The following is a 24,285-nucleotide window of genomic DNA, read 5'->3' on the forward strand; positions in this document are numbered from 1 at the left end:
TTCAACCGAGAATGAGCCCAGTGTGGAGGATGTGTCATCGTGGAGTAGCCCTTTCAGCCTGGGCATACTGCTAGGAGGGCTGGTGCTGGGGCTCCAGACATCAAAAGTCTTCCAGAGCCCATCTTTATGGGTGGCCAGGAGCAGCCTGCTTCTAGGAGCAGGAGCCTGGCTGCTCTGGCCAGCCATCAGGCGGATTACCATTCTCCTGCTGTGACCTACTTTCCCCCTGGTTTTTGCTCCCTAAGTCTCTGCTCTTCCATGGAGTGGGATGGGGGGCAGTGAAGGAGGAGAGATAGAATCTGCTCTCTGGCCAGAGGCTTAAGGGCTTTGTATGTTTTATCCCAGATGCACAGCTGCCCAGGCCAGAGCATCATGGTGGTGATGTTTTTCACATTTGCAGCTCTGTGGACAAGGAGTACCTTATTGTTCAGGGCAGAGCTTGGGGAGTGGAGGTACTGGGCCTTGTCCCCTCTGTATTAACATGCCTCTTCACCTCAGGGCCTCTTGCTCTTCCCAGAGCCCAGACCAGCACCGGCACATGGTAAGGGCTCAATAAATATTTGTTAATTAATTTACCAAATATCTGTAAAATGGGGGTGTTGTGTGGATTTCTGAGTGCCATCGACTCTGGAATTGTATATTTAACCCTCACAACAACTCTGGGAGGTCAGGACTATGATTCCCATTATACAGATAAGAAAAATGAGGCTTATGGAGGGAAGATGTCTTGGCTAAGGTCACACAGTTTCCTCTTTAGTATAGTGGTGAGGAAAAAGAAATGTCACAGAGCTGTGGAAGTGTCGGCTGGGACTTGATCCCAGATTTGTTTGCCCCCAAAATCTATACCCTTAATCATTATACCATACTTTTGGAAATATTTTTTAAAGATTTTCTTTTTTAAATGAAGTCTTATATGAAACCGTACTACATAAAACAAAATGATGTTTTTATTGGTGTTAATTTATTTTCAGGTTTAAAGTATAACATTTGCTTATACAGTCAATCAAAGACAATACCATGGGTGAAGTTCGTGCTCAATAAAGATGTGTTGAACACATGAATGATTGACATGGGGAAGATGGATGGTGGTTACGACACCCTTATTACCAGCAACTTTTATTTTTTTCCCCTGCAGTTTGGGTGGACTGTAAAGTGGTGAAACAATTCTCATCCTATGGTGAAATCATTGTGAATGGTGACAATTTTTAAAAAATTTATTCACTTTGCAGTCTCAGGATACACTTAAGTTCAAAAGCAACAAAAAATTAAAACAAAAAGCTGTTACTCTAGAAGTTGGCCCAAGACTGGCTTCACCAATCCACAAGTTAACCGTTTGCAACAATGCTGTGATGGAGGACAAATTGAACACATCCGAGTGCCTGAAATTATTTTACTTGCAGTTTTAATGAAATTTAAGTCAACCCCTTTCGGAGTTCCAGAGACACTTCCAGAAACCTCTGTTGGAATGCACTGCTTCCCAACGCCCCACTACAGAATCCTCTTTCCCTCAACCAGAAACTTGAAACTTTCTCCCTACTTCCCGCGGTCCCTCTTTTTTCTAGCACAGATCCCCCCCGCCCCAGCCTACGGTCGCGCTACCTTGCGCGACAGATAAACCCACCCGCAAGGAGAAAGCTGTCCCCGCCCGCAGGACGTTGATTGGCAGGCGACGCTCGGAGCGCCGCCGAGCGGCCGCCCCCGGCCAGCCCCGCCCCGTAGGTGGCCCGGGTTTGTTTTGGCGTCAGGCGCGCGCTGTGATGACGCCACGACGCTGATGCCCGAGGATGGCGGCGGCGGCCGTGGCCATGGCCCCGGCCCGGAGACGGTCGGCAGAGCCGCCGAGACGCCGAAGAGTCCGCCGCCCGCGCGAGGTGAGGCGGCCCGGCCCAGGGCGACAGCCCGACGGGCGGGAGGGGCTGACGAACGTGAGGCCGCGGTCGCTTTCTGGCGCACCGGGGCCTGCCCCTCTCCAGCCCGCCGCCCTCGGCCCGTGACCCGCGCGCCGGGGCCTGAGGGGCCGGCGAGCAGGCCAGGCGATAGTTGCTCCGGGTCCGCAGTGTCCGAGTCCGGACTGGCTCGAAACGTGCTGTCGTGCTGGGTGGCCCGTCTCTGGGCCCGCGCGGGGCTGGTGGACGTGGTCGGCTGCCCTGCCTGCTGTTCAGCTGTCCCGTGTCCCGCGCGGGTCAGGTTGATCTAACCCGGTTGCCCTGACTGCCTTCTCACGTCCGGCGCCTGCCCCACACCCCTCCTTTGCGTCTGGTCGCCGGGAGAGCCGGCGGGGCAGCAGATAGCTTCCCTGTACAGGCCACAGTCCCGCTTGGTTGCCTGCTTGGCAAGTCTGTCATCCCTTTACCTGCAAGAGAAAGCTTACCCCCCCGCCCCAACACACACATAGTCTCCCTCCATGAAGCGGCTGAAGTGATAATTCGTCCCTTAAAATCCGAGTAAATCCTCCATTGCCGAAAACTGGCTCCTTAGTGCCTGCAGGAGAAAGGCCACACTTCTTAGCAAGGCTCTTTATACTCTGGTAGAGGCCTAACCCTGCAGTCAAAACGGAGGCACTTCTGCGCTCTGTTTACATCATCTGTTGTTGAGCCATGCGAACCTTATGTGAGCCTCCTGTTAGCTCTGCCGTTTCATACCCTTGTGTTTTAGATATACAGTTTTCACAGGGCACAGGGCCTCGTGCCTGTAATCCCAGCTACTCGGGAGTATGAGGCGGGAGGATCGCTTGTGACCTGGAGTTCAAGATCAGCTTGGGCAACACAGCAAGACCCTGGCTCCAAAAAAAAAAAAAAGATATTCAGTTTTCCTAGTTTGTAATACTCTTCCTTCCACTTTACACCCCCACCCACCAGTATGGGAAACTTACATCTGTTCTATAAAATCCACCCGAGATATCACTTCCTTAGAAAAACCTCCCTTGCTTCTTGTGTAACCACTGACTTTTCGGTACCTTTATCCATGCTGCTGCTGTTGAGTATATCATGTTGTGTTACATCATGGTCTTTTGTCTGCATCTGTTTGGCATGTACTCTGTTCCTGACATAAAGTAGGGGCTCCACTAGCATTTGTTGCATCAGTTGGGTAGGTTGCTGATTTATGAATGGATACACATTCAGCTGTATTATTGGACACCTATCTGAGATGAGCACAGCAAATGCATGTGAGTGGTAGGTTGTGCAGCCTCTTAAACTTTGATGGTTTCAAATCTCTTGGAGTAATTTTGGCAAGATATAAATCCAAGAGTCTCACTCTCTGAGATTTTGATTCAGAAGATCTGGAGTAGGAATCTGTATTTTGAAAAAACTCCCCAGGTGAATTCACTATGCTTCCTGGTTGAAGATCTTTGTCATTGCCTAAGTAAACTGTTGTTGTCTCCCTTGTCCAGTGAGAAGGGCTAGCTGCACCATGTGGGCTCCTTTTGTGGTCTCGTTACCCATACCATGGAGAGGCAGTACAGCTTGGTAGTTAGGAAGCATGGGCTCTGGAGTCAGAAAGACTGGGCTCAATTTCTGGCTTTATGAGATCTTGAGTTCTCTGAGTCCTAGTTTCCTCATTCCACAATAGGAATAATCATGCCTGTTTCATGTGGTCGTAGAGAGGGGTAAGATGGTGCATATAAGATGCCTAAGCACAGGTGGAATTCAGTTAATGGAAGCCATTATTATAACTAATGGGTCTTCTTCCCAGAGTGTCCCTTGTCAATAGAATGTCTCATCTTAATAAGCTTGTTTGTTCTTCAGATTTAGTCTTGTGTAGGAAGCTGCTTGGGTTATATGATTTCCTCAAGGTCCTTTCTGGTCATCAGAGAAAACTCTGACAATACTGTGCTTCTAATCAGATGTGATTGGCCCTTCCCCTAGAAGAGATTTGGAATGCTGACTCACTAGAGAGTAGGTTTGCTGAATAAGCACATTGTCTAGATCTAATTGAAGTTCTGCGCCATTTAAGTTGGATAAATTAGCTAAACAAAGTGCTGCTTCAGGAAACCTGTTTCCCCGTGACTCTGAACTACACTTGCACCTCACCTCAGGTTTGCTTCACACCTGGAACAGAATGCCCCAGTAGATCCTAGTGTCTGTGGAATCTGAAATAGGTGCTGAGGTTTTCTGTCAATCACGAGTTCATAATTAAATGAGTGGGATATTGGTTTGGCCTTCTGTTTTACTTTATGAGTAGAACATGTTAAATGGGCACCTTTGATCTTCTCGAGGGCTTCCCAGCTGTATGATGTGAATGGGCTATAGGTGTGCCAAAGTATCTACCCTTAAGCTTCAGGATAGCTGAGAACAGCTGCCTCCATTGATCCCAGGGTGTTATACAATAGTATCAATCTCTGTGTCTATCCTGGCACAGGGAGAAAAATTTGAGAAGTACAGCCCTGGAAGAAGGGAAGCAGTTCTTCTTGTTGAGAGCTGGAGAGAGACTTATTTATTTGAACTCCCTTTTCTTCCAGGAATCTTACTCAGTGAGTGTGAAGCCGGTTTGTGTTGGCTAGATCATCACTGAGCTAATTCTTGGTGCAGCCTTCTGTTGCCATGGCGTCTGATGTGATGCTAAGGTAGAAAAATGTGATGTTTTTATTTGCTGGGAGAAAAAGATCTCAGAGAAACCCTTTCTAAGCTGCCAGGCTTGAAGTACCTTTTAGGGCATCCTAAGAGTAATGGATCAAGGGATTCTTGGTGTGGAACCATTTAGACTGTGAGTTCCTTGGGGAACAGAGACTAGGGGTGCTGCCTTTTTACAATCCCTGGCAGAGTTCCTGGTCCACAGCAGGAACTCAGTAAATATTTATAGATTGAACATTGGGAGTTTAGAGGAGAATTCCAGGTACATGGCCAGAGTCTATATTTCTGATGATGGGATGGGCAGTAGGGAGGACGTCTTAGAGTTGGGAGTCATGATAAAGTGAGAAGGACACAGCAAAGTTCTGAATTTCTCTCTCTCAGCCTTAAGGCAGGGGTCTCTGCCTACCAGCTCTTACCATGTAAGAGTGGTTGTCAGCTGGAGTCCTTGAGAATTGGGGTTCCTAGTTGCTATTTTCTAAAAGAGGTCGTAACAGTAGTTATTATGAATAATATTATTAAATTAAAACATTACAAGCATGAATAATGCACCAAGTGTCTTTAAACAAACACAAGCACTGTAATAATTTGGTGTATATTCCTCCAGCTTTTTTTCTTATACATTATTAGTATATACATTTCTATAATACATATTTTCATCAAAATAACTTTTTTTTTTTTTTGAGACAGAGTCTCACTTTGTTACCTGGGCTAGAGTGCTGTGGCGTCAGCCTAGCTCACAGCAACCTCAAACTCCTGGGCTTAAGCGATCCTACTGCCTCAGCCTCCCAAGTAGCTGGGACTACAGGCATACGCCACCATGCCTGGCTAATTTTTTCTATATATATCTTTAGTTGGCCAGATAATTTATTTCTGTTTTTTTTTTTAGTAGAGACTGGGTCTCGCTCAGGCTGGTCTCGAACTCCCGACCTCGAGCGATCCACCCGCCTCGGCCTCCCAGAGGCCTAGGATTACAGGCGTGAGCCACTGCGCCCGGCCTAAAATAACTTTTCAAATGTAATATGTGAAGATGCTTTTAAAATATAGCAATAGCGCAGAAGTGTGTTTACAGTGAGAAGTTAAAATTCCCCTTCCTTCTACCCATCCCCTTCACATTCCCACACCCCCAGAGGCAATCACTCATTTTTTTTTTTTTTTTTTTTTTGAGACAGAGGCTCACTCTGTTGCCCGGGCTAGAGTGCCATGGCATCAGCCTAGCTCACAGCAACCTCAAACTCCTGGGCTCAAGCAATCCTCCTGCCTCAGCCTCCCAAATAGCTGGGACTACAGGCATGCACCACTATGCCTGGCTAACTTTTTCTATATAGTTTTAGTTGTCTGGTTAATTTCTTTCTATTTTTTAGTAGAGACAGGGGTCTCGCTCTTGCTCAGGCTGGTCAAGAACTCCTGACTTTGAGCGATCCTCCTGCCTCGGCCTCCCATAGTGCTAGGACTACAGGCGTGAGCCCCCGCACCTGGCCAAGAGGCAATCACTTTTAACAGTTTCTCTTCTACCTTTCTAAGATATTTTTTCATATATATGTCTTAAACATTTTATTTTGAGACAGAGTCTTGCTCTGTTACCTAGGCTAAAGTGCAGTGGCATGATCATAGCTCACAGCAACCTCAAATTCCCAGGCTCAAGGGATCCTCTTGCCTCAGCCTCCCAAGTAGCTGAGACTACAGGCGCGTGCCACCACGCCTGGCTAATTTTTTCTATTTTTAGTAGAGACAGGGTCTGGCTCTTGCTCAGGCTGATCTTGAACTCCTAAGCTCAAGTGATCCTCCCACCTGGACCTCCCAGAGTGCTAGGATTATAGGGATGAGCCACCGCGCCCGGCGTCTCTTCCACTTTGAATCTGTAGTTGGGATAATGGAGTACTAGTATCAGCCCATCTTTTAAGAGTTTCTAACTGGGATGAATGCAAAAGAAACTGTGTCCCAGGAAGAGAGAAGGAAGGTCAGAGGGAAAATCCTTGGCTCCCTTATTGCTGACTTACTTTAGATCCCTGTGCAAGCTTTGTTTGTTTAAGGTGAAAAGCCAGGCCTTTTCTTTTATATACCTGAGTTTTTCTTATCAGGACAAGACTAGGTATGCACATTTAAACAAAAAGAGCCAGTGCATATGCCTGGAGACAGCTATTTATTCTGTGAATCTAGGATTCTGCCTCCTCACTAGTAAGAAGTGACATCTGAGTGGCTGTGCTGTCACCCTTGCACAGTTTGTCTTGCCTCTGAATAGTAGTAGATGTTGCTTACCAAGTGGTCTTGGGGATCTGGAGTTAGGGGTCTGTGTTCTGCCTCAGGAATACTGCCCCAGGAGCTGTTCCTTTCGTGAGCTTCAACCCTTTACTGCCCATTTTCCCTGAAGGAAGAGGTGAATCTTCAAAATTCCAGAGTCCATAGTTCACATCTTTGGCCTTTGTGAAAAGGAACTTTGTTCCTAAATGCCTTTGTTTAAATATTATTTCCTAAGTTGCCTCATAGGGTAGTGTGGGACCTCCTGGGAGTTTGGGCGAGAATAGCAGCAAATCCTAAAGAGCTTTGTGTTGGTGGAGGAATCTTTCCCTCTCATGAAGAAAGCTAAACCTCATCTAAAAACAAAACAAAACCCCTCATTCTGCTGAGAATTTCTGATATACTGATTAAAACCGGAACCCTTAAGCTGTGGTCTCCAAATTCCTGCTTTATTATTTGATGCATTTGTAGCCAGTGTCTTGGGTGTGTTTCAGTGACGAGTTTGCTCCTTGAAGGCATTGCCATATTGGTCAGTACTGGCCTCACTACCTTGAATTCAGGTCCTTGACTCTCTGTAATCAGATGGCCTCTGTGGGTTCTCTGTGACCCCCAAGGTGTCACAGTAAAACCTGCCTGGGCCTCCGTCTGCTGCCTTTGATGGGATCAGTTGCCAGCTTCACGAGGGGGTGAGGAGGTGTAAGTGTTGCCTCTTAGCCCCAAGCACTACCCTGGAGCAGCCACGGAGTCTCTGACTCTGACCAGCTCTTTTCAGACATCAAATTCTACATCCCACAGCCCACGGTAAATGTCACATAGATGCTCCACGTGTACCCCCACACATCTAAAACTATACTCTTCCCACTGCTTCCAAACCTGTGCCCCTGCTGCACTCCTGACCCTTTCCCCAGGAGCCGAGCGAGGGACTGGAGTGTTGCCCTCATGCCTCCCTTCTGCCACTTGTGCCCACCCTCCAGCCCCTGTTGGTTCTGTGGCTGACATCTCTTGATGCCACTCCACTATCTGGGGCACCACACTTCACCGGCCCTTTTAGTCTACTCTTATCCTCTTCCAGTCCAATCTTATCCTTCTTTCTTTCTTTCTTTTTTTGAGACAGTCTTGCTCTGTCACCCAGGCTAGAGTGCTGTGGTGTCAGCCTAGCTCACAGCAATCCTCCTGCCTCAGCCTTCTGAGTACCTGAGACTACAGGTGCACACCGCCACGCCTGGCTAATTTTTCTATTTTTTCCTAGAGACGGGGTCTCGCTCTTGCTCAGGCTGCTCTCGAACTCCTGAGCTCAAGCAATCCTCCCGCCTCGGCCTCCGAGAGTGCTAGGATCAAGGGCATGAGCCACCACGCCCAGCCATCCTTCTTTCTAAACATAGAATTGATCACCTCTCTGTCCTCGTAAACCCTTCCATAGCTCTCCTCACCTGCCAGGAAGGTCCTAGTCCTCACCGTAACTTGTGCTGCTCCCCATAGCCTGACTCATTCGGACCTTTCAAAACTTCAGCTCCCCAGCCCTGGCTCCATACCACCGAACTGCCGTTCCCAGGCACACGGTGCTCCTCTGGGCTTCTGGGCCTTGGAGTGTGTTACTCTCTCTGCCTGAAACAGCATTCCCACCTTTCCACACCTGACTCATTCTTGCTTCAAGATTCAGCGTGGGGGTCACCTCCTTCAGGAAGCTTTCCCTTACCCCTGCCTCACTCTACACGTATCTACTACTGTTTCTCAAGCTTAACACATGAAATTATGTTTTTATGAGTTTCTCTTCATTTAGACTGAGTTTATTGACATGTTTTACTTGTTTTTTTGTGTGTGTTAAGATATAACCTACATTGGACCATATCTTAGTCATTCCTGGCCCCTGGCACCCAGTAGCTATTTAATAAATGTTATACCTGAATTGATCATTTCACTCCCAGTTCTGTGTGTCATAATTAATAGGAAATTCTCAGCAATCTTCTTCAACCCATGGGGCCTCAGATAGACTTAGAGAAAGGTAGTCTTGGTAGAAAGGTGGTGATCTCTGGAAAGCAGTAACTTCAGCCCCTCACCTTGTGCAGGGCCCCAGCATCCCCAGGGTAATAATGGTCCAATCATCTCTGTCTGTGAAGGAAGTGGGGAGGGCTCCTGGATCCCAAGGAAGCAGGGTGCCCTGATCCACATCCTGATTCACATCTGGAGGGAACTGCCACTGTCTTCTCTGAGCTCAAGGACCCCTTTGGCTCTTGAATAGAGACCAGGCTAGTTTTGCAGTCATCTGGTGGCAGTATGCTGAGGCTTGTGGTCCCAGGTTCACTGAGATTGATTCCAGCCAGCTCCTGACCTTGTTTGGGATTTTAGCCATCCATGTGGTAAGCTGGGGAAGTGAGGGACCCTGGACAGGGTGTTAAACTGCCGGGGTGGGACTGGTGCATCAGTAAAGCAGTGGAAGCCATCCAGGAGAGTGAGGTTATGGCAGAAACCCAGGGAAGTGGTCTGGTGTTATTTGTTGCAGGGGGAACCAACCGCTGTAGGAGGCCGAAAGGGCCAGGCAAGATATCCAGGAGGGAGGCCTTGGAGGAGCAGCTTTCTGAGCCCTGCTGGGTGACGGTGTTGGAGAGCAGGCCTCCAACACTCCACACCCCCTTTTCAGAAAAGATGAGTCAGAGCAATGAGAGGAATGATTTTAACATTTTAGAAACACAGGACTTCAACTAGATAAAGGGGCCCAGGCAGAGTAGAGAGGAGGGCGACATCTGAGCTTGGCGCATGTTCCTGCCCCCTCTCAGGGTTGAAGAGCAGCATGAGACTGAGACCCAGGGAGATGTTAAGTCAAGGTCATGAAGCTCAAACCCAGCCCTTCGTTTAGACCCTCCACTGAGCCTGGGCTTTGATCACCAAAGCCATCCTCCCTTCCAGGGAACCATGTTAGAGTCAAGACTTCAGTCTTAATCAGACTAGGTTTATTGAGGGGGAGGGGCTGAGGACGGTGGTTGGTTTCCTTTCAGAGGTGTTCCAGCCGTGCTGACTTGCCCTCTCTTCTGTCTGCGCAGGTGTAGACGGGGCACTGCCTGCAGAGCAGGTCCTGCCAGCCTCGTTGGAGAGGATGCCCTCGTGTCCGTGATGGGCTGTGGGACAAGCAAGGTCCTTCCCGAGCCACCCAAGGATGTCCAGCTGGATCTGGTCAAGAAGGTGGAGCCCTTCAGTGGCACTAAGAGTGATGTGTACAAGCACTTCATCACAGAGGTGGACAGTGTCGGCCCTCTCAAAGCCGGGTTCCCAGCAGCCAGTCAATATGCACACCCCTGCCCCAGTGCCCCCACTACTGGCCACACAGAGCCTCCCTCAGAACCACCACGCAGGGCCAGGGTGGCTAAGTACAGGGCCAAGTTTGACCCACGTGTGACAGCGAAGTATGACATCAAGGCCCTGATTGGCCGAGGCAGCTTCAGCCGAGTGGTACGCGTGGAGCACCGGGCCACCCGGCAGCCATACGCCATCAAGATGATCGAGACCAAGTACCGGGAGGGGCGGGAGGTGTGTGAGTCCGAGCTGCGCGTGTTGCGCCGGGTGCGGCATGCCAACATCATCCAGCTGGTGGAGGTGTTTGAGACCCAGGAGCGTGTGTACATGGTGATGGAGCTGGCCACGGGTGGAGAGCTCTTTGACCGCATCATCGCCAAGGGTTCCTTCACCGAGCGTGACGCCACGCGGGTGCTGCAGATGGTGCTGGATGGTGTCCGGTATCTGCACGCGCTGGGCATCACACACCGAGACCTCAAGCCTGAGAATCTGCTCTACTACCACCCGGGCACCGACTCCAAGATCATCATTACTGACTTCGGCCTGGCCAGCGCCCGCAAGAAGGGTGACGACTGCCTGATGAAGACCACCTGTGGCACGCCTGAGTACATTGCCCCCGAAGTCCTGGTCCGCAAGCCCTACACCAACTCCGTGGACATGTGGGCACTGGGTGTCATTGCCTACATCCTGCTCAGTGGCACCATGCCCTTTGAGGACGACAACCGCACCCGGCTGTACCGGCAGATCCTCAGGGGCAAGTACAGTTACTCGGGGGAGGTGAGTGTGTCCTGCCCCTGTCCAGGTGACGTTGGGGAGACTCCTGGGTCGGGGGTATATCCTGCAGCTCTCAGGGGCACATTCTCTGAGGGCCAGGCAGGTAATGCAAAAACGACAAAGCGAGACTAGCAGAATGTCTCGGTTTGAGTTCCCCCAAAAGTGAGCCCTGAGATAAGGACTTGGGAGTTAATAGTTTATTTGGATGTGATTCCAGTAACCATGAGGGAAGGACTGGGAAAGGGAAATCACCAATAAAGGGTACAGTAAGAAGTGTACTGCCACTGTGGGCCACCAGAACCCAGTCCCACGGAGGACCTTGGGAATAATCATGCCTCAGTTACACCACTGCAGTGGGTTTTTTTTAATCCACTGACTCCTGTACCTCATGGGTTGAGAATTTCTTTGGGGGTGTCACATTGCTGGCACTTCTGGGCTGTCTCGAATGCCAGCTAGTGCTGGAGAACGTCCTCAGGCAGAGAGCAGAGAGGTGCAGGCACTGGCAGTGGGAAGCTATCACCAGGCACGGGAGCAGTCTGCCGCAGCTGCAGGTGGCTGGGAGGATGTGGGGCAGGGCCGCCCCAGCTGCTAGAGCGAATGTGCTCTGTCTTGGGGAGCACCTGCTTCTCATCTCTGTCCAGTTTGCCACACAACGGTGAGGATCTCATGTGTCCAGATCTCGATTTTTTTGAAAGGCAAGTCAGAAAATCTGGTCTTAAAATGTTGGAATCTAATTTACATATTTAAGCAGCACTCTGTGTGCCAACAAACGCTAACCTGTGGGCCAGGTTCAGCCAGCAGGCCATGAGTTTGTGTCTTTGGATTCACTGATAGTCCTGATAGCTGCAAAAATCTCTTAAGTTTGTGCACCGCTGGGAGCTGAAGGAAGGTCCGGAAAAAGTAAGCCTGGACGGGCCTTAGGAAGGATGCCCACTGGGTGGGAGACAAGGCTGACTGCAGGAAACAGCGAGCGCTGCAAGCGGGAGCATGATGCCGTGCTCCTCGGGAGGCTGTGAGGAAGAGCACGTGTGCCGGCTTTACGTGGGAGGTGCGGTGAGCTTAGCTTTCCAGGATGACAGGATTCTGCCAGGGCAGTGCAGGTCCCCTCCCCTAGGTCAGGCCTGGGCTCTCCAAGGTGCTGTCTATGTCTCTCGTGTACCCACGGAGGGGAAAGAGTTCTGCGAGCAGCTCCCTTTCTTTCCAGGGGCTTGGGCTGGCCCCTCTCTGGCCCCAGCCAGCTGACCCAGCCAGCGTTTCCTGCGGGTGTCACTCAACAGCCGCATGCCACTTTGCCTTCAGCGCTTGGGAGCCTGTCAGCTTCCAGGTGTGGCTGTGGAGTCTGTCAAGGACTCCCCTCCGTAGGGGGGTCTCCAGGCCTTGTACCTCAAAGGTGGGATGAGGAAGGGAGGGAAGCCTTCCTCTTTAGTCCCGCTCTGTCACAGGCATGGGGAGGGCGTCTGTTTGGACCACTCTTAGGAGAGGAGTGGGTAGGAGCGAGGCAGGACTTAGGACACCAACTAGGACCTGTGGGCCCCCTGGACCCCCTGGTGCTTCCTGCAGAGTGGTCAGCCTTGTTGCATTCTGGGAGCTCTGGCCCCTGGAGCTCTGCATGGTACCATGCCGTTCAAGGTCCAGCTGGCAGAGCAGGTATGGAGTTTACCTATAGGAGGGAGGAAAAGAGATTTCCCAAGAGATGCTGACAGAGGAAAGACTCTTTCTAAAAGTATCCAGGTCTGCCTAAGAGTTCCTGATTCTGGCAATTGTTGGTCAGGCAGTTTATCTAATTGGAGCTTGCACGGTCTTGCTAATGGGCTATTGATTATCTGAGGGTTGGAGAATGGCAAATGAATGAGGTGGGGAGTGGACTCAGGCTTCCTGCTCCCACTGTAGCTGGAAGACTGGGTCCTGAGATCCTGCTTCCTGCTCTGCTGGAACAATAGGGCGTGACTCTGTATGTGAGGTAGGGAGTGGGGGCAGGGGGCACTGCCCAGCCTTTGCCCCCTTTTATAGTGTGGTATCTCTTATACACCAGGCCCATTCTGGCATGCTTGTTCCTTGAGGGCTCTGTCCATGCAGCTCCAGGCCTCGTCAGGCTTAGTGGTTTCCCTGGACTTGAGTAGAAGGCTTCTTGCAGGAGATGTGTTCTGAGAAGGAGGAGGGAACATTGCTGACTGCTCGAGAATAAATAGGAGATGGTTTGGGAGTAATGGAGTAGAGGTTGAAGAGGTTGGGGCAGGCCCGGTGTTTGTTGTTGGGAGCTCTCTGCACAGTGGCAAGGAACCCTCTGGGTTCTTGATAGCGAAGGAGGAATGCCCCAGAAAGTGTTGCGGGAGACGGGCAGGAGGAAGACTACCTGGAGGCTGTTGGAATAATGCCAGCCTGGCGTCCTGGGGATGTTCAGGGCAGATCAGGGGTCTAGGGAGTAGGCTTGGCATGGTACGTGTAAGCCACAGAGAAGGGGGTATGGTATGCAGCTCTGGCTCTGTGCAGGAGGGACATCAGCCTGTAAAGACAGATTTGGAGAGAATTCAGGCCGCACCTGGAGAATATGCAGGGCTTTGCCTTGACATCCCTGGTGGGGCCCGATAATAGACACTTCTGATCCTCACTCCGTTCCTAATGTTGACCTTAGAAATTTGATCAACTCTAAAATCTACTGGGAGGCCAAGGTGGGAGGATCACTTGAACTCAGGAGTTTGAGACAAGCCTGAGCAAGAGCGAGACCCCATCTCTACTAAAAATAGTAAAAATTAGCTGGATGTGGTGGTATGTGCCTGTAGTCTCAGCTACTTGGGAGGCTGAGGCAGGAGGATCGCTTGAACCCAGGAGTTTGAGGTTGCTGTGAGTGAGGCTGACGCCACTGCACCACAGCCTGGGTGACAGAGTGAGACTCTTGTCTCAAAAAAATAAAAATAAAATAAAAATAAAAAGTCCAATGCAAAGATTGCTTTGTTAGGAATAATGCTGACCACTGCCATTGTATAGTGCCTACTGGGCATCAGGCACAGGGCTGGGTGTTCTGTACCTCATATCTCTAATCTCTACAACGATCCTGCCAGGTGGGTGTAGTCCTCCATCTTACAGATGAGGAAACTGAGGTTGGCGAGGTTAAATAACTTGCCTATGGTCTCACAGCTAGAGGGTGCCGGGCCTGGGTGGCCAGGCCGTCTTGGCGTCAGAGTTCTTGGCCTTCCTACCAGCACGACCTGCTCCCCCTGACATGTGTGCCTCAGGCTGGTGCTGGAGTCTTTGTTTCAGTGCTTTCTCAGGCTGTGGTCTCTGGACACGTCTCTCCTCCCTGGCCTGTGAGGTCCTTGAGGACAGCATATATATCAGTACATATGTTTGCTGCTGTCGTGTCCAGGCTTAGTGCACAATGGGTGCCTGTTTGAATATTTGCTGGGTTGAATATTTGCTGGCGCATTTATATGTGATGATTGGGGGGAACTTTGTCCTGGCTCCCCCTGAGGGAAGCACCAGTGGTTGTTGGTGACACTCTGGGCAGGGTCCTAAATACGACAGCTGGCAGGCAGACAGGGCTTCCCTCTGGGGGCTGGACTCAAGGATGAAGCAGAGAGCCTGCTGGCCATCGCTTAGGAGGTTAGGGGGCTATTGCTGGGGGCACAGGCAGGGGAGGGATGGAAGGCCACAGGGCTGTATGTGTACTCTTCACGTTTTAGGGCACATACAGGACTCCTGGAAGAGGAGGGAATGCTGGGAAGGAGATGACTTTGGGAGGAGAAATCTGAATTTTTACCCAGTGCCTGGAGGCGCTGGAGTGGAGATGGCACATTGGAGGCGGTGGAGACACATGTTGGCCAGTTGTGAGGGAGGCCTGCGTGAGTGTGAGAGCAGTCTCAAGACACAAAGAGCCACTTTAGGTGAGCTTCCTGCCACGAGAGGCCCCAGGAGGGCTGGAAGAGCCGTTTCTAAAGGGGTGGCACAAAAGGTGAGTCATCACCTGTAGACTCACACTGGAGCACTGTCAGGGTCCTCTAACGCAGAGATGCTGTGATTCACTTGACATAAAACGTGACATCCCTGATATCACTGCTTTTGTCAAGAGCTCTATTCCTAGAGGCAGGACGGATGAAGAGGCTTTTGGAGGATGATGGTGGAGTGATGCCATCGACAGCTTTGCAGTGTGCTGCATTCAGCAGCCTGCATTGTCACCCGCCTTTGTTCGGGCAGTCTCTGAGCTGTAGGTGAGCCCAGGTGGCTGTGCCAGGAACAGGTGGGCTTGGGCAGAGGCTGTCACAGAGCCTTGCTCAGCAGAGTGAGTGCTGCTGGGCAGGGGACAGAGTGGGCCACTCTGCCACTACCTAGGGGATGAGGACTGGTGGAAGGTGGCCTCCCAGGGCTGGGTCTCTGGACTGCAGGCTGACTGTCCATCAACCTGGGGCCAAAGGGTACTTGAAGGGGCAGTGATTTGGGCCACTTTGTAGTTGTGATAGCACTGCGGCAGGATGAGTGCCAGAGCCAGGGCTGACATTCCCGTTTCCATCTCAGCTCTTCCCCGACCCTCTCTTTGCTTCACTGTTCCCCACTTCTTCAAGTGACTGTGACACATGCCCTAGGACGCTAAGAGAAAGTGAGGCACAGAGGATGTGGCATGTCTAAGGGCTCTCTAGGTGGTGGGGCTTGGTCATGCAGCTTGGTGCATGTGCTCTGGCTCTTCTGTCTCCCTGCCTGCCCCTTGCCTGCCTTCATATGTCACAGGGAGCAGCCACGGGAGCAGGGATGGGACCTTATCCCAGAGCCATGGAGAGGGCTACCCAGGGGACATGGGGGAGCCAGAGAGCGGATGCACGTGCTGGTGGCAGAGTGGGAGGCAGGGAGCATGTTTCCCAGCTTGTGCTTGGCCCCTGCTGGATGCTTTAGTAGCCTCTTCCCCGCTCCAGCGTGGATGGGGGCTGTGATAGACCCATGAGCCTATCTGTCTTCTCGCTGACCCCGGCTCCCAGTCAGAGCATGGCTTTCCCACGTCTGTCACAATAGCTGGCAGCATAGGAAAACACCGACCAGGTTAGAATCCTTGCTCTGAGGCATCCCTGAGCCCTTCCTTGCCGGCCTGCTGGTGGCTGCTGGTTATCAAGTGCTGGCTGGTGGCACTGTCTGTATGTGAGGATCGCATGGGGCCCAGCAGATGCCCCCATACCTGCCCAGTAAGGATCCTTCGGGAAGGGCCACTCCACCTCACCAAAGCTCCAGATGTTCAACAGATTAAGTCTCCCACCTTCAGTGCAGCTGCCCTCGGGCTGGGTCCCTGACTGGTCACCAGAGGTGGCATGGTTTGGGCCACTTGGTATAAGCAGTGGACCTTCATTTGTCACCATGGTTGGGGACCTCTTGCAGGAAGGCAGAGGTGGCTTCCTCTTTGGGGGGGCAGAAAGCAGCTCTGAGTGGAAGGGAGCAGCAGTCCCCTTGTGTGCCACCTCTGGGCCATCACTGGGCTCTGCAGAGCCCTGTCCTCTGGGCGTTGCCCTGTCGCTGCGGCCCTGGTTACATGTGCCACAGAGCAGTACCTTCCCTGTGGTGGAAGGAGCAGACCCACCCCCCACGCTGCTGCATGCGGCCATCCCTACAAAAAGGCCTTGCTCTGCCGCCCGCAGCCTCTCTCAGCTCAGAGCTACCTTTCATCACTGCTGTTTCCCTCCCGGTCCTCGAGGCCTCTCCACCAAAGCGGGGGCGTGGTGGCTTGTGCTCAGAGCTGTTAGTGGTGTGCCAGCTGTCCCCTCGCTCGCCTGCTCTTCTTATTGTCTGTCTCCACCTGGAGAGCACCGCCCTCTCCCAGGCTCTGTTGCTCCCAGGCCCTCGAGTTCCTCTGGGAGCCGCTGGGCTGTTGTCTCTCCCACATCCTGACCTCTTTAGATCTGCTCGTGCTCTCCCCTCATCTCCCTCCTGCCCCCACTGGGGTGGGAGGCCACTCCCAGTTGCATGGGATGGTGACTGGTGACTTGGTCCAGCCATCCGCACCAGCCGTGCCTCTCCAGGCTTGCCTTCTGGGGTTAGTCCTCCCGTCACACAAGGTTGCCCCTCTGCAGCGTGCCTCGGTTTGTCTGTCTCCTGGTACACACGTGGCATCCAGAACAGAGCTCCACTCCCGCATGGCCCCACCAACTTGGAGCAGAAGGCCAAGTCACCTTCACCTCTGAGCCCATCCTGCCATCCCATGCTAAGTGCTGGCCCTGAGCCGAGTCCCGCATGCCCGGGGTTCCAGGGACAGAGGCCACAGTGTGGGTGAGATGCTAACAGCCGCTGGGGCTCCAAATTGCCTCAGAAATTAGGATGGGAGGAAGTTTAAAAAAAAATGAGCCAGGTTGGACTTTGGAAACCATTTAGCCACAGCAGAACCCTTCTTTGATTAGTCATAGAAGAGATCGCTCTGCAACAGGCTTCTAAATCCAGAGCCTTCCACAGCTACCCCAGGACGCTGTGAAAAGCAGGCGTTCCTCGATGGCTGCCACAGGCTGTTGATGGCCTCCTGATCCTGTGGGGAGCAGACAGCGTCCTTCACTGTTGAGTTGTACCCCGTCTCCTCCTCCCCGTGTCCTGCACTCTGCGGGCTCTGGGCAGGGACACGTCGGGGCACAAGATTTCATTTTGCTATTCGCAAGGTTCAGAATGCAGCTTTACTAACCTTTAAGTTGTCATGCCTTTTCTCATTTTACCTTTATCTTTATTCTCTGCCCCTTTTAAAATTCCATTCTCTTCCTTTTTCTCTCCTCAGGCTCTCTCCCCTCCATCCTTCTCTTCTCTGCTGCTCGTGCCTCACCCGCCACCTGCTGGGTCCCGGGGTGGTGGATGGTGGTGGATTCTGGGTGTCTTGGCCAGAGGAGGGGATGCTGGCGCCACCGCCACACGGTCACAGTCTGCTGACTTTTCCAAGCGCTCGTCCTCGTGGGCAGCCTCAGAGCGTGCTGTTCTTGTTGCCACACTGCTCTTCTGAGTAAACCCCAAGCTCTGTTTCCCAGAATTTCCTCTGTGCCCTTTTCTCCGCTCTCATTCGGGCCCACGTAAGTACAGAAAGGGAGGCCTTCGCGGGTGGGAACACTGGGTCTGAAAATACATCCTGAGACAAAGCCGAGGGAAGAACTGAGTCACGGCAGCCAGGCCCAGGCTTCTTTCCTCCCTTTCTTCCCTTCCCAGCCGCTCTTTGGCAGGGCTGCCCTCCCCGCCAGACAGCCTTCTCCAGGGTCACCATGGGCTGGCTGAAGAACACACAGGGGTCAAGAGGTCAGCCTGTGTCAGATGCTATGCTCTGCCACCCGCAGCCAAGTGAGGGGAAACGTGAGAAGCCGTGTTCTTTGAATCTAGGACATGAGAAACTGGGAAGGACTTAGAATTTGTTGCATTCAGCCTTTGTTAAAAGTCAGGAGGCTGTGACTCTAATGTCACACGGAGAAGGTAGAACTAGAGCACAGGTCACTGGGCTTATAGTCCAACACTTTGATTTATCACCCAGATGCCATTCAGAAGAGACACTGGGCCTTTCTCTCCCAGCCGCACTCGACAGTAGTCAGACCTGCCTGCCAGAGGACGTCTAGGGCGGCCCTGTAAGCTGGGTTTGCTCTAGAGAGAAGCAGCCACCTCCTCTCTCTGCAGCCTAGGCCAGAGGGCTGCCTCCAGCCTTTGTTCCCCTGGCCCTTGAGCTCAAGATGAGACCACTGGTAGTGGCTTGGGTAATGCTCTCGCCCAGCCCTTGTGCCAGACGTTAGAGCTAGAGCAAGTGAAAGAGGCCATTAGGAGGGAGGGGTCCTCGAGCTGGAGCAGAAAACCTTTTCTTCTCTGTTGCCTGTCCCTCCAAAGGGAGTGTTGGATGCCTCTGCTGAGAAGTGGCGTTGGCCCAGCATGAGCAAGCTGAAGTTAGCAAGGAGGTGCTCATGGAAGAGGTCCCTCCCCCTATTCCCTGTTGGTGTCTGTTGTTCCAGCATCAGGAGTAGGTACCCTAACTGCAAGGGGACAAGGACTCTTTGGGGGCTATGGACTCGGAAGCAAGGCGGCCTGCTTGATGGTCAGAGTCAGAGTGGAGGTGATGTCCCTCCTCCCACAGCCTCTCCTTGTCCTCTCAGGGCAGGGCCCAGCCCCTCACCCACGCAGCTCCAGGGACCGTGGCAAGAAGAGTGTGGGTGTCGGAGCTGCCCTCCGGTCCCAGAGCAGGGGAGACCTGAGTGTCTGGAGGCAAAGCCAACCAACATCTAACATTTCCCTCTGTGCCCCGTGCTCCATGTCAGCCTAGAAGCAGGTGGTACTTGGCACCTGTGCCATCTTTCAGTCCCCTGAGGCCATGTGTGTCCCTGGTGTGGCCCCAAGTATACTGAGGTGGGAGTTCTGTCCTTTGCCCAGAGCAAGCATATAGAGCAGTGGAAACTGAACGGTGTGGTGACTGCTTACCATTTTTCTTCTCCCATGCCCAGAATGCTTCCTGGCCAGTCACTCGTGGGCTGACAGACACACTTCTGTGGCTCCAGGGCCCTGAGCAGGTGGGGGAGGCAGGTGGGTTGGGCTGCGGGTGTTGAGGGCCGTCTTAGGAGGTGCTGAATTGGACTTGGGGCCACAGTGCGGCTGTGGGTGAGTGTGGAAAACCTTACTTTTCTGAGCCCTGGCGGAGGCCTCAGCAGGGCTTCCAGGGCCACTATTCTGGAAGTCAGCCTAAGCCCCTGCCTCGCTGACAGCAGGCTGGATGGGACCACCTCTCTGTTTGGCCTGCCTGACTTACCTCTGCAGGTTGCCTGATGCACAAAGGCTGGGCTGGGGGCCGTTGGGACAGCTTGGTTTTCAGGTCAGGGCGACTTAAATCACATTGACCTGGGGGTCCCTCCTGGCCCAGCTGCTCTTAGCTCTTCAGAGATGGGGAGAGCTGGGGCCTGCTGAAGGGCTGGGCTAGCCCGCAGACAAATGAGTCTGTCGGCATTCTGCACACAGCCGCGAGTTCTGGGTAATTGGCCAGGCGCGCGTCTGGGAGAGCGAGCGGGCGGGCGGATCGATCCGGCTTGCTTGGGCACTAACACGCCGGTGTTCCACGAACAGCAGGGGTCAGTGCCTGGTGTGAGCCTGTGCCACTCTGGAATTGGAGATGCTTAAGCCGATGGGCAGGTCTGGCGAGAGGCCCTCCACGGCTGCGCTGACTAACAGTGGCTCCTTGTGTTTGGAGGGCAGCAGCGGGCCATGGGTCTTCTTGAGCTGTGAGCTGAAAGCTGTTGGGGCAACTGTTTAATCCAGTCGCCCTACATACTGGCCTTTAAAGCAGAGGAGTGGGCTGCAGGCCCCGAAACGTGGACCCGCCTGCCTGTATGGGGGGCTGTTGCTCCCATACCCCACACTGCGCTCCGACAGCAAAGTGTCTTATTCCTGAGGCCCTGACTTTCTTCCCCCTGAGGACCAGAGTCTCCCAGGAGTCACCGGGAGCTGGCCCGGCGGTAAGGACGACCCTGTGAGGCAGCTGTTTGGAAATGTGGTTCCCGTCACTTCCAGTTCAGCTCTCTGAAAGTTGAGATTGCCCTTCCAAGGGGCAGGCGAGGACAGCAACTGCAAGTAGCCCCAACCCTTCTCAGAACTGCAGATGCATGTTCCTCCCGCATCACCCCGTACAGCAGTCGGGACGGTGGTGTGGGAAGAGTTTGAGTTCAAGGGAGCCAGACTGGGGGTGGGGGGGTTAGCAATCAGCAGTCAGTGGGTGTGTCCGTCCACTAAATGGCCATGCAGCTGTCCCGAATGTGCGCTCATAGACTTTTTCTGAGCCCCCCGGGAGGGTATGTTCAGGGGTTCCTCAATGGGGTGGAACAGGCAGACCTCACCTAGCAGGAAGGAAAGTGATAGGGTCCCTGGCATCCCAGCTGGGCCGTATAAACAGGCTCAGGGAAGGTCCTAGCTGCCCACCCTTTGGGGATCGAGTCCATGCCAGAAATGCTCCTAGGAGAGGCAGGGACTCAGAGCCTGCCCTCAAGGCCCCACCTGGCTGAGCCCCATGGCCTGGAAGCAGCTCCAGCAATGGGCACTCATTAGTTGGCAAACATGAGTTGTTTACTCACTGAGCCTGTGCCTACTGAGCCTCTTATGTGTCCGCACCAGGCACTGGGGCTCATCCAGCTCACTGTGGTCCAGTGGGAATAATGAACTTGAAATTACAGTCTTAAGGTTGCTGCTGGAGTAACTGCCATAAGCACTGGGGGCTAAGAGGGAGCCTGAGCAAGTGTCCTTTACCCTGAGGACCTAAGGATTCAACCAGGTGAAGACCAGTCTGCAGCCCGAGGCCTCAGACAGACAGCTACTCTGGGTGTGGCAGAGATGAGGCAGCCCTGGATGCATGTCGCAGAGCAGGCTTTGTGGAGCTCCTCCCTTGGGACAGAGGACTAAAATGAGGCTGGCTCACACCACTGCCAGGAGGCTTTCGTGGCTTAGAGAAGTCCTACAGACTAGAGAGTGCCCCGGGAAGATCCTGGTCCCTGCCTGGCCCCCGGGAGCCCCTGTCCTCAGCAGACTGAGAAATGGAATTGTTTCCTTTCCTCCCCATGCTGGGAGGCTGAGGCTGAGACAGGGAATGCCGTGGTCTTCCAGCACTGCTTTAGCAGTTGGAGCGAGCTTGGACCCTCTATTTAAGGACTAGGAAGCTCCCTTCTAAGTGGCCTGGTCTGGGCATCCAGGCATTGGAGCTTAAGTCTGACTCAGAATGTGGGGGAAAGCTTTGAGTCATTCTCTTTAAATCCCCCTGAGTTATGGTGGCCCTGGGGTAGGTTGGGGGTCCTTGGCAGCAGCTACCTCCCTGAGCCAGGCTTTGGGTCAGTACACCTTAGAAGTTTTCTCCCTGGGAAAAGGGACAGGTCCTTTTCCTCCTAATCACCCAGAGAGCAGCCCCTGCTGGGTCAACATTGGGTGGGGAGGGGAGCCCCAGAATGCCACATGGGAGAGGGGGCCCCTCTGTGGGAGTAGTGCAAGGGTGCCGGGTGTGTCTGAATACTGTGGATGGTGGCTTCATCCAAATGGGATGGGCAGTGTTGAGTGCTGTCACTCTAATGCTTGTCCTTGGCCTCTAGCCCTGGCCTAGTGTGTCCAACCTGGCCAAGGACTTCATTGACCGCCTGCTGACAGTGGACCCTGGAGCCCGTATGACTGCACTGCAGGCCCTGAGGCACCCGTGGGTGGTGAGCATGGCGGCCTCTTCATCCATGAAGAATCTGCACCGTTCCATCTCCCAGAACCTCCTCAAACGCGCCTCCTCACGCTGCCAGAGCACCAAATCTGCCCAGTCCACGCGTTCCAGCCGCTCGACACGCTCCAACAAGTCACGCCGTGTGCGGGAGCGGGAGCTGCGGGAGCTCAACCTGCGTTACCAGCAGCAGTACAATGGCTGAGCCGCCTGGCTGTGGTGCAGACACAGCACGGTCCCAGCCTGGCCACTCGTTGCTGTGCCCTCTGGGCCCGATACCCTCTCTAGAGATAGGCCTGTACAGATACGGCTAGCAGTAGCCGAAGAATGTCTGGCCCCAGCCCCTCCTCTGTGCCTTCAGCAGCTCCCATCCTTACCATGGGCATGGGCCAGGTGTGACAGAGTGGAGGTGGCCCAGGGGCTGTGACCTCCCTGAACTAGGCACCGCTACTCCTGTTGGTGGGCAACTGCTGGGGGAAGGGACAGGCCCTGGTCTTTCCTGTCTCCCTTACCTGTGGCTCTTCCCCAGACCAAAGGGGCCTGCAGTGCTGGGTGGAGGGTGTCCCATGGCCCCAGGACCCTCTGTGATGGTTACTTCTGGAACACCCCTTTTCCTCTGCAGAGCCTTCTTCCCTGGCCCCCCACATTCCATGGCATCCTGGTCCTCAAATCAGGCTCCAGTGGGAGGCCCGAGTAGGCGCAAAGCTGTGCCTTGACTGGACCGTCAGCTCCTGGCTAGATCCAAGCAGGCCCCCACCTCCCAGCCAAGGTCAGTCTTCCTTCATGTGCCCCCAGGACCCCCTTCTGGCCCCAGGACTTGCCAGGACCTCTGGTGGTAGGACCATGGCATGAACTGTGTGGTGGGGCTGGTGGCAGCCTTGCCCCACGCTCCAGCCTCTCTCTGACCATGAGAGGGTCCCTGCCCACCAGCCCACCACCCTCAGTGCCACCTTTGCAGGGTCCACCATTGCCTCCCTCTCCCCTTTGGATGCCTATTCCATTCCCCAGGTGCCTCCTTCCCTACTGTGGGGGGTAAAGGGAGCCCCACTGCTGCTACCTGGGGAATGGGGCACCTGGGGGCCAAGGCAGAGGACAGGGAGTTCCCCGTTAGGATTCCATTGTCAGCCCTGGTACAGCCCTCGGCCCCTTCCCTTCAGGCTCTGCTGTTCCCTCCTCCGCAACTGCACGAAGGCGCCATCTGGTGTCTGGCATGGGTACAGCAGCCTGGGAGTGACCACTGCGCATGCACCGTGCACACCCGTAGTCCTCCCCGAGGAAGTGGGAAGGGCGGAGTTGCTGCACTGGGGGAGGTTCTCGGGCTGCTCAACTCTACCCTTCTGCTGAGCTTCTGCGCACCTCTCCCTGGAACTTAGCCATACTCTGTGACCTGCCTCTGAACCCTGGGTGCCTGGGGCACTGGCCTTCTCACAGCAGGCCTTGCCCCATCCGCCCTGTGCCCGCTTCCTTTCACAGCATTAACCTTCCAGTCTGGGCCCCGCTGAGTCTCAGGCTGGAGGAGCCCTTGCGGGAGGTGGGTGGGGTTGGGTGGCTGCTTTTCCACCTGAGCCAGAACTGTCCCCACGTCTCTCATGGTGTCTCCCCCTACCACAAACCAGGCTGGAACCTAAGCTCCCTCCTTCCACGGCTGCTTTCAGTGGGTAGGAAGGAGCCAGGGCCCAGCTTTGGCCTTAGCTAGACTGCAGGGCCCCTGCCAGCAGGGGGGGTTTGGCCCCCACTCAGCTCCTCCCGGTGGGCAGCCTTGGGCCAGGCCCTCCATCTGCATGTGCCACCTCCAGTGGGAAACCAAACCAAAGAGACCACTCTGTGCCAAGTCGACTGTGCCTTATACACCCCCTCCTTCCGTCCCCACTGCCCCCGGGGCAGGTGGTAGTGGAGATCCGAGCACCATGGCCTCAGAACTTGCCCCCAGTTCCCCAAGTGTCTCTGGGGGCCTGAAGCCCTGGGGATTTATTTCCTCTCTGCCCAGCGTATTCCTGGTCCTGAGGGTAGGACCGAGGGGGTTTGGAGCCTTGGGCCTTTGATAGGCCCACCTGGGCCTTCATGCCATGGACCATGGACGGAGAATGTGCAGTTATTTATTTTGTGTACTCAGTTCGTAAATGTACCCTCTGTATTCAATAAACAGGCTGCCTCCTCGGGGAAGGCTGCCTATTCGTTCTGCCGGCCCTGGCTCCTTGCTGTAAGACCAAGGGGTTGCCCCAGAGGAGGAGGGGTGGGGGCCGCAGCCCGGGCTGCTCTAGGACGAGCCTG

At 53.8% G+C, this 24,285-nt stretch overlaps 1 protein-coding gene across 4 annotated transcripts; it reads left to right on the forward strand.

Annotated features, from left to right (window-relative positions):
• The first annotated feature begins 1,772 nt into the window (after nucleotides 1-1,772).
• Nucleotides 1,773-24,193, forward strand: PSKH1 (protein serine kinase H1). Of its 4 annotated transcripts, XM_045533559.1 has the most exons (5): nucleotides 1,773-1,871; nucleotides 9,845-10,871; nucleotides 17,599-19,351; nucleotides 19,899-20,287; nucleotides 21,902-21,990. In XM_045533559.1, the coding sequence occupies exons 2-3, from the start codon at nucleotides 9,915-9,917 to the stop codon at nucleotides 17,815-17,817; spliced, it is 1,176 nt and encodes a 391-aa protein (XP_045389515.1). In that variant the 5' UTR covers nucleotides 1,773-1,871; nucleotides 9,845-9,914; the 3' UTR covers nucleotides 17,818-19,351; nucleotides 19,899-20,287; nucleotides 21,902-21,990. The 4 variants fall into 4 exon arrangements, with proteins under 4 accessions (XP_045389515.1, XP_045389512.1, XP_045389513.1 ...); XM_045533556.1 differs by lacking the exons at nucleotides 17,599-19,351; nucleotides 19,899-20,287 and adding an exon at nucleotides 23,172-24,193 and having other exon boundaries at nucleotides 21,902-22,783; XM_045533557.1 differs by having other exon boundaries at nucleotides 19,899-21,995.
• Nucleotides 24,194-24,285: the final 92 nt, after the last annotated feature.

The sequence above is a fragment of the Lemur catta genome, chromosome 20 (genome assembly GCF_020740605.2).
Source record: "Lemur catta isolate mLemCat1 chromosome 20, mLemCat1.pri, whole genome shotgun sequence".
Classification (NCBI taxonomy): Eukaryota; Metazoa; Chordata; class Mammalia; order Primates; family Lemuridae; genus Lemur; species Lemur catta.

Bases quoted from the DNA above. Each gene is read 5' to 3' on its own strand.
- PSKH1 (XM_045533556.1), top strand. From the start codon at position 9,915: ATGGGCTGTGGGACAAGCAAGGTCCTTCCCGAGCCACCCAAGGATGTC. The intron at 10,872-21,901 runs GTGAGTGTGTCC...CTTGGCCTCTAG, and splicing joins AGTACAGTTACTCGGGGGAG to CCCTGGCCTAGTGTGTCCAA.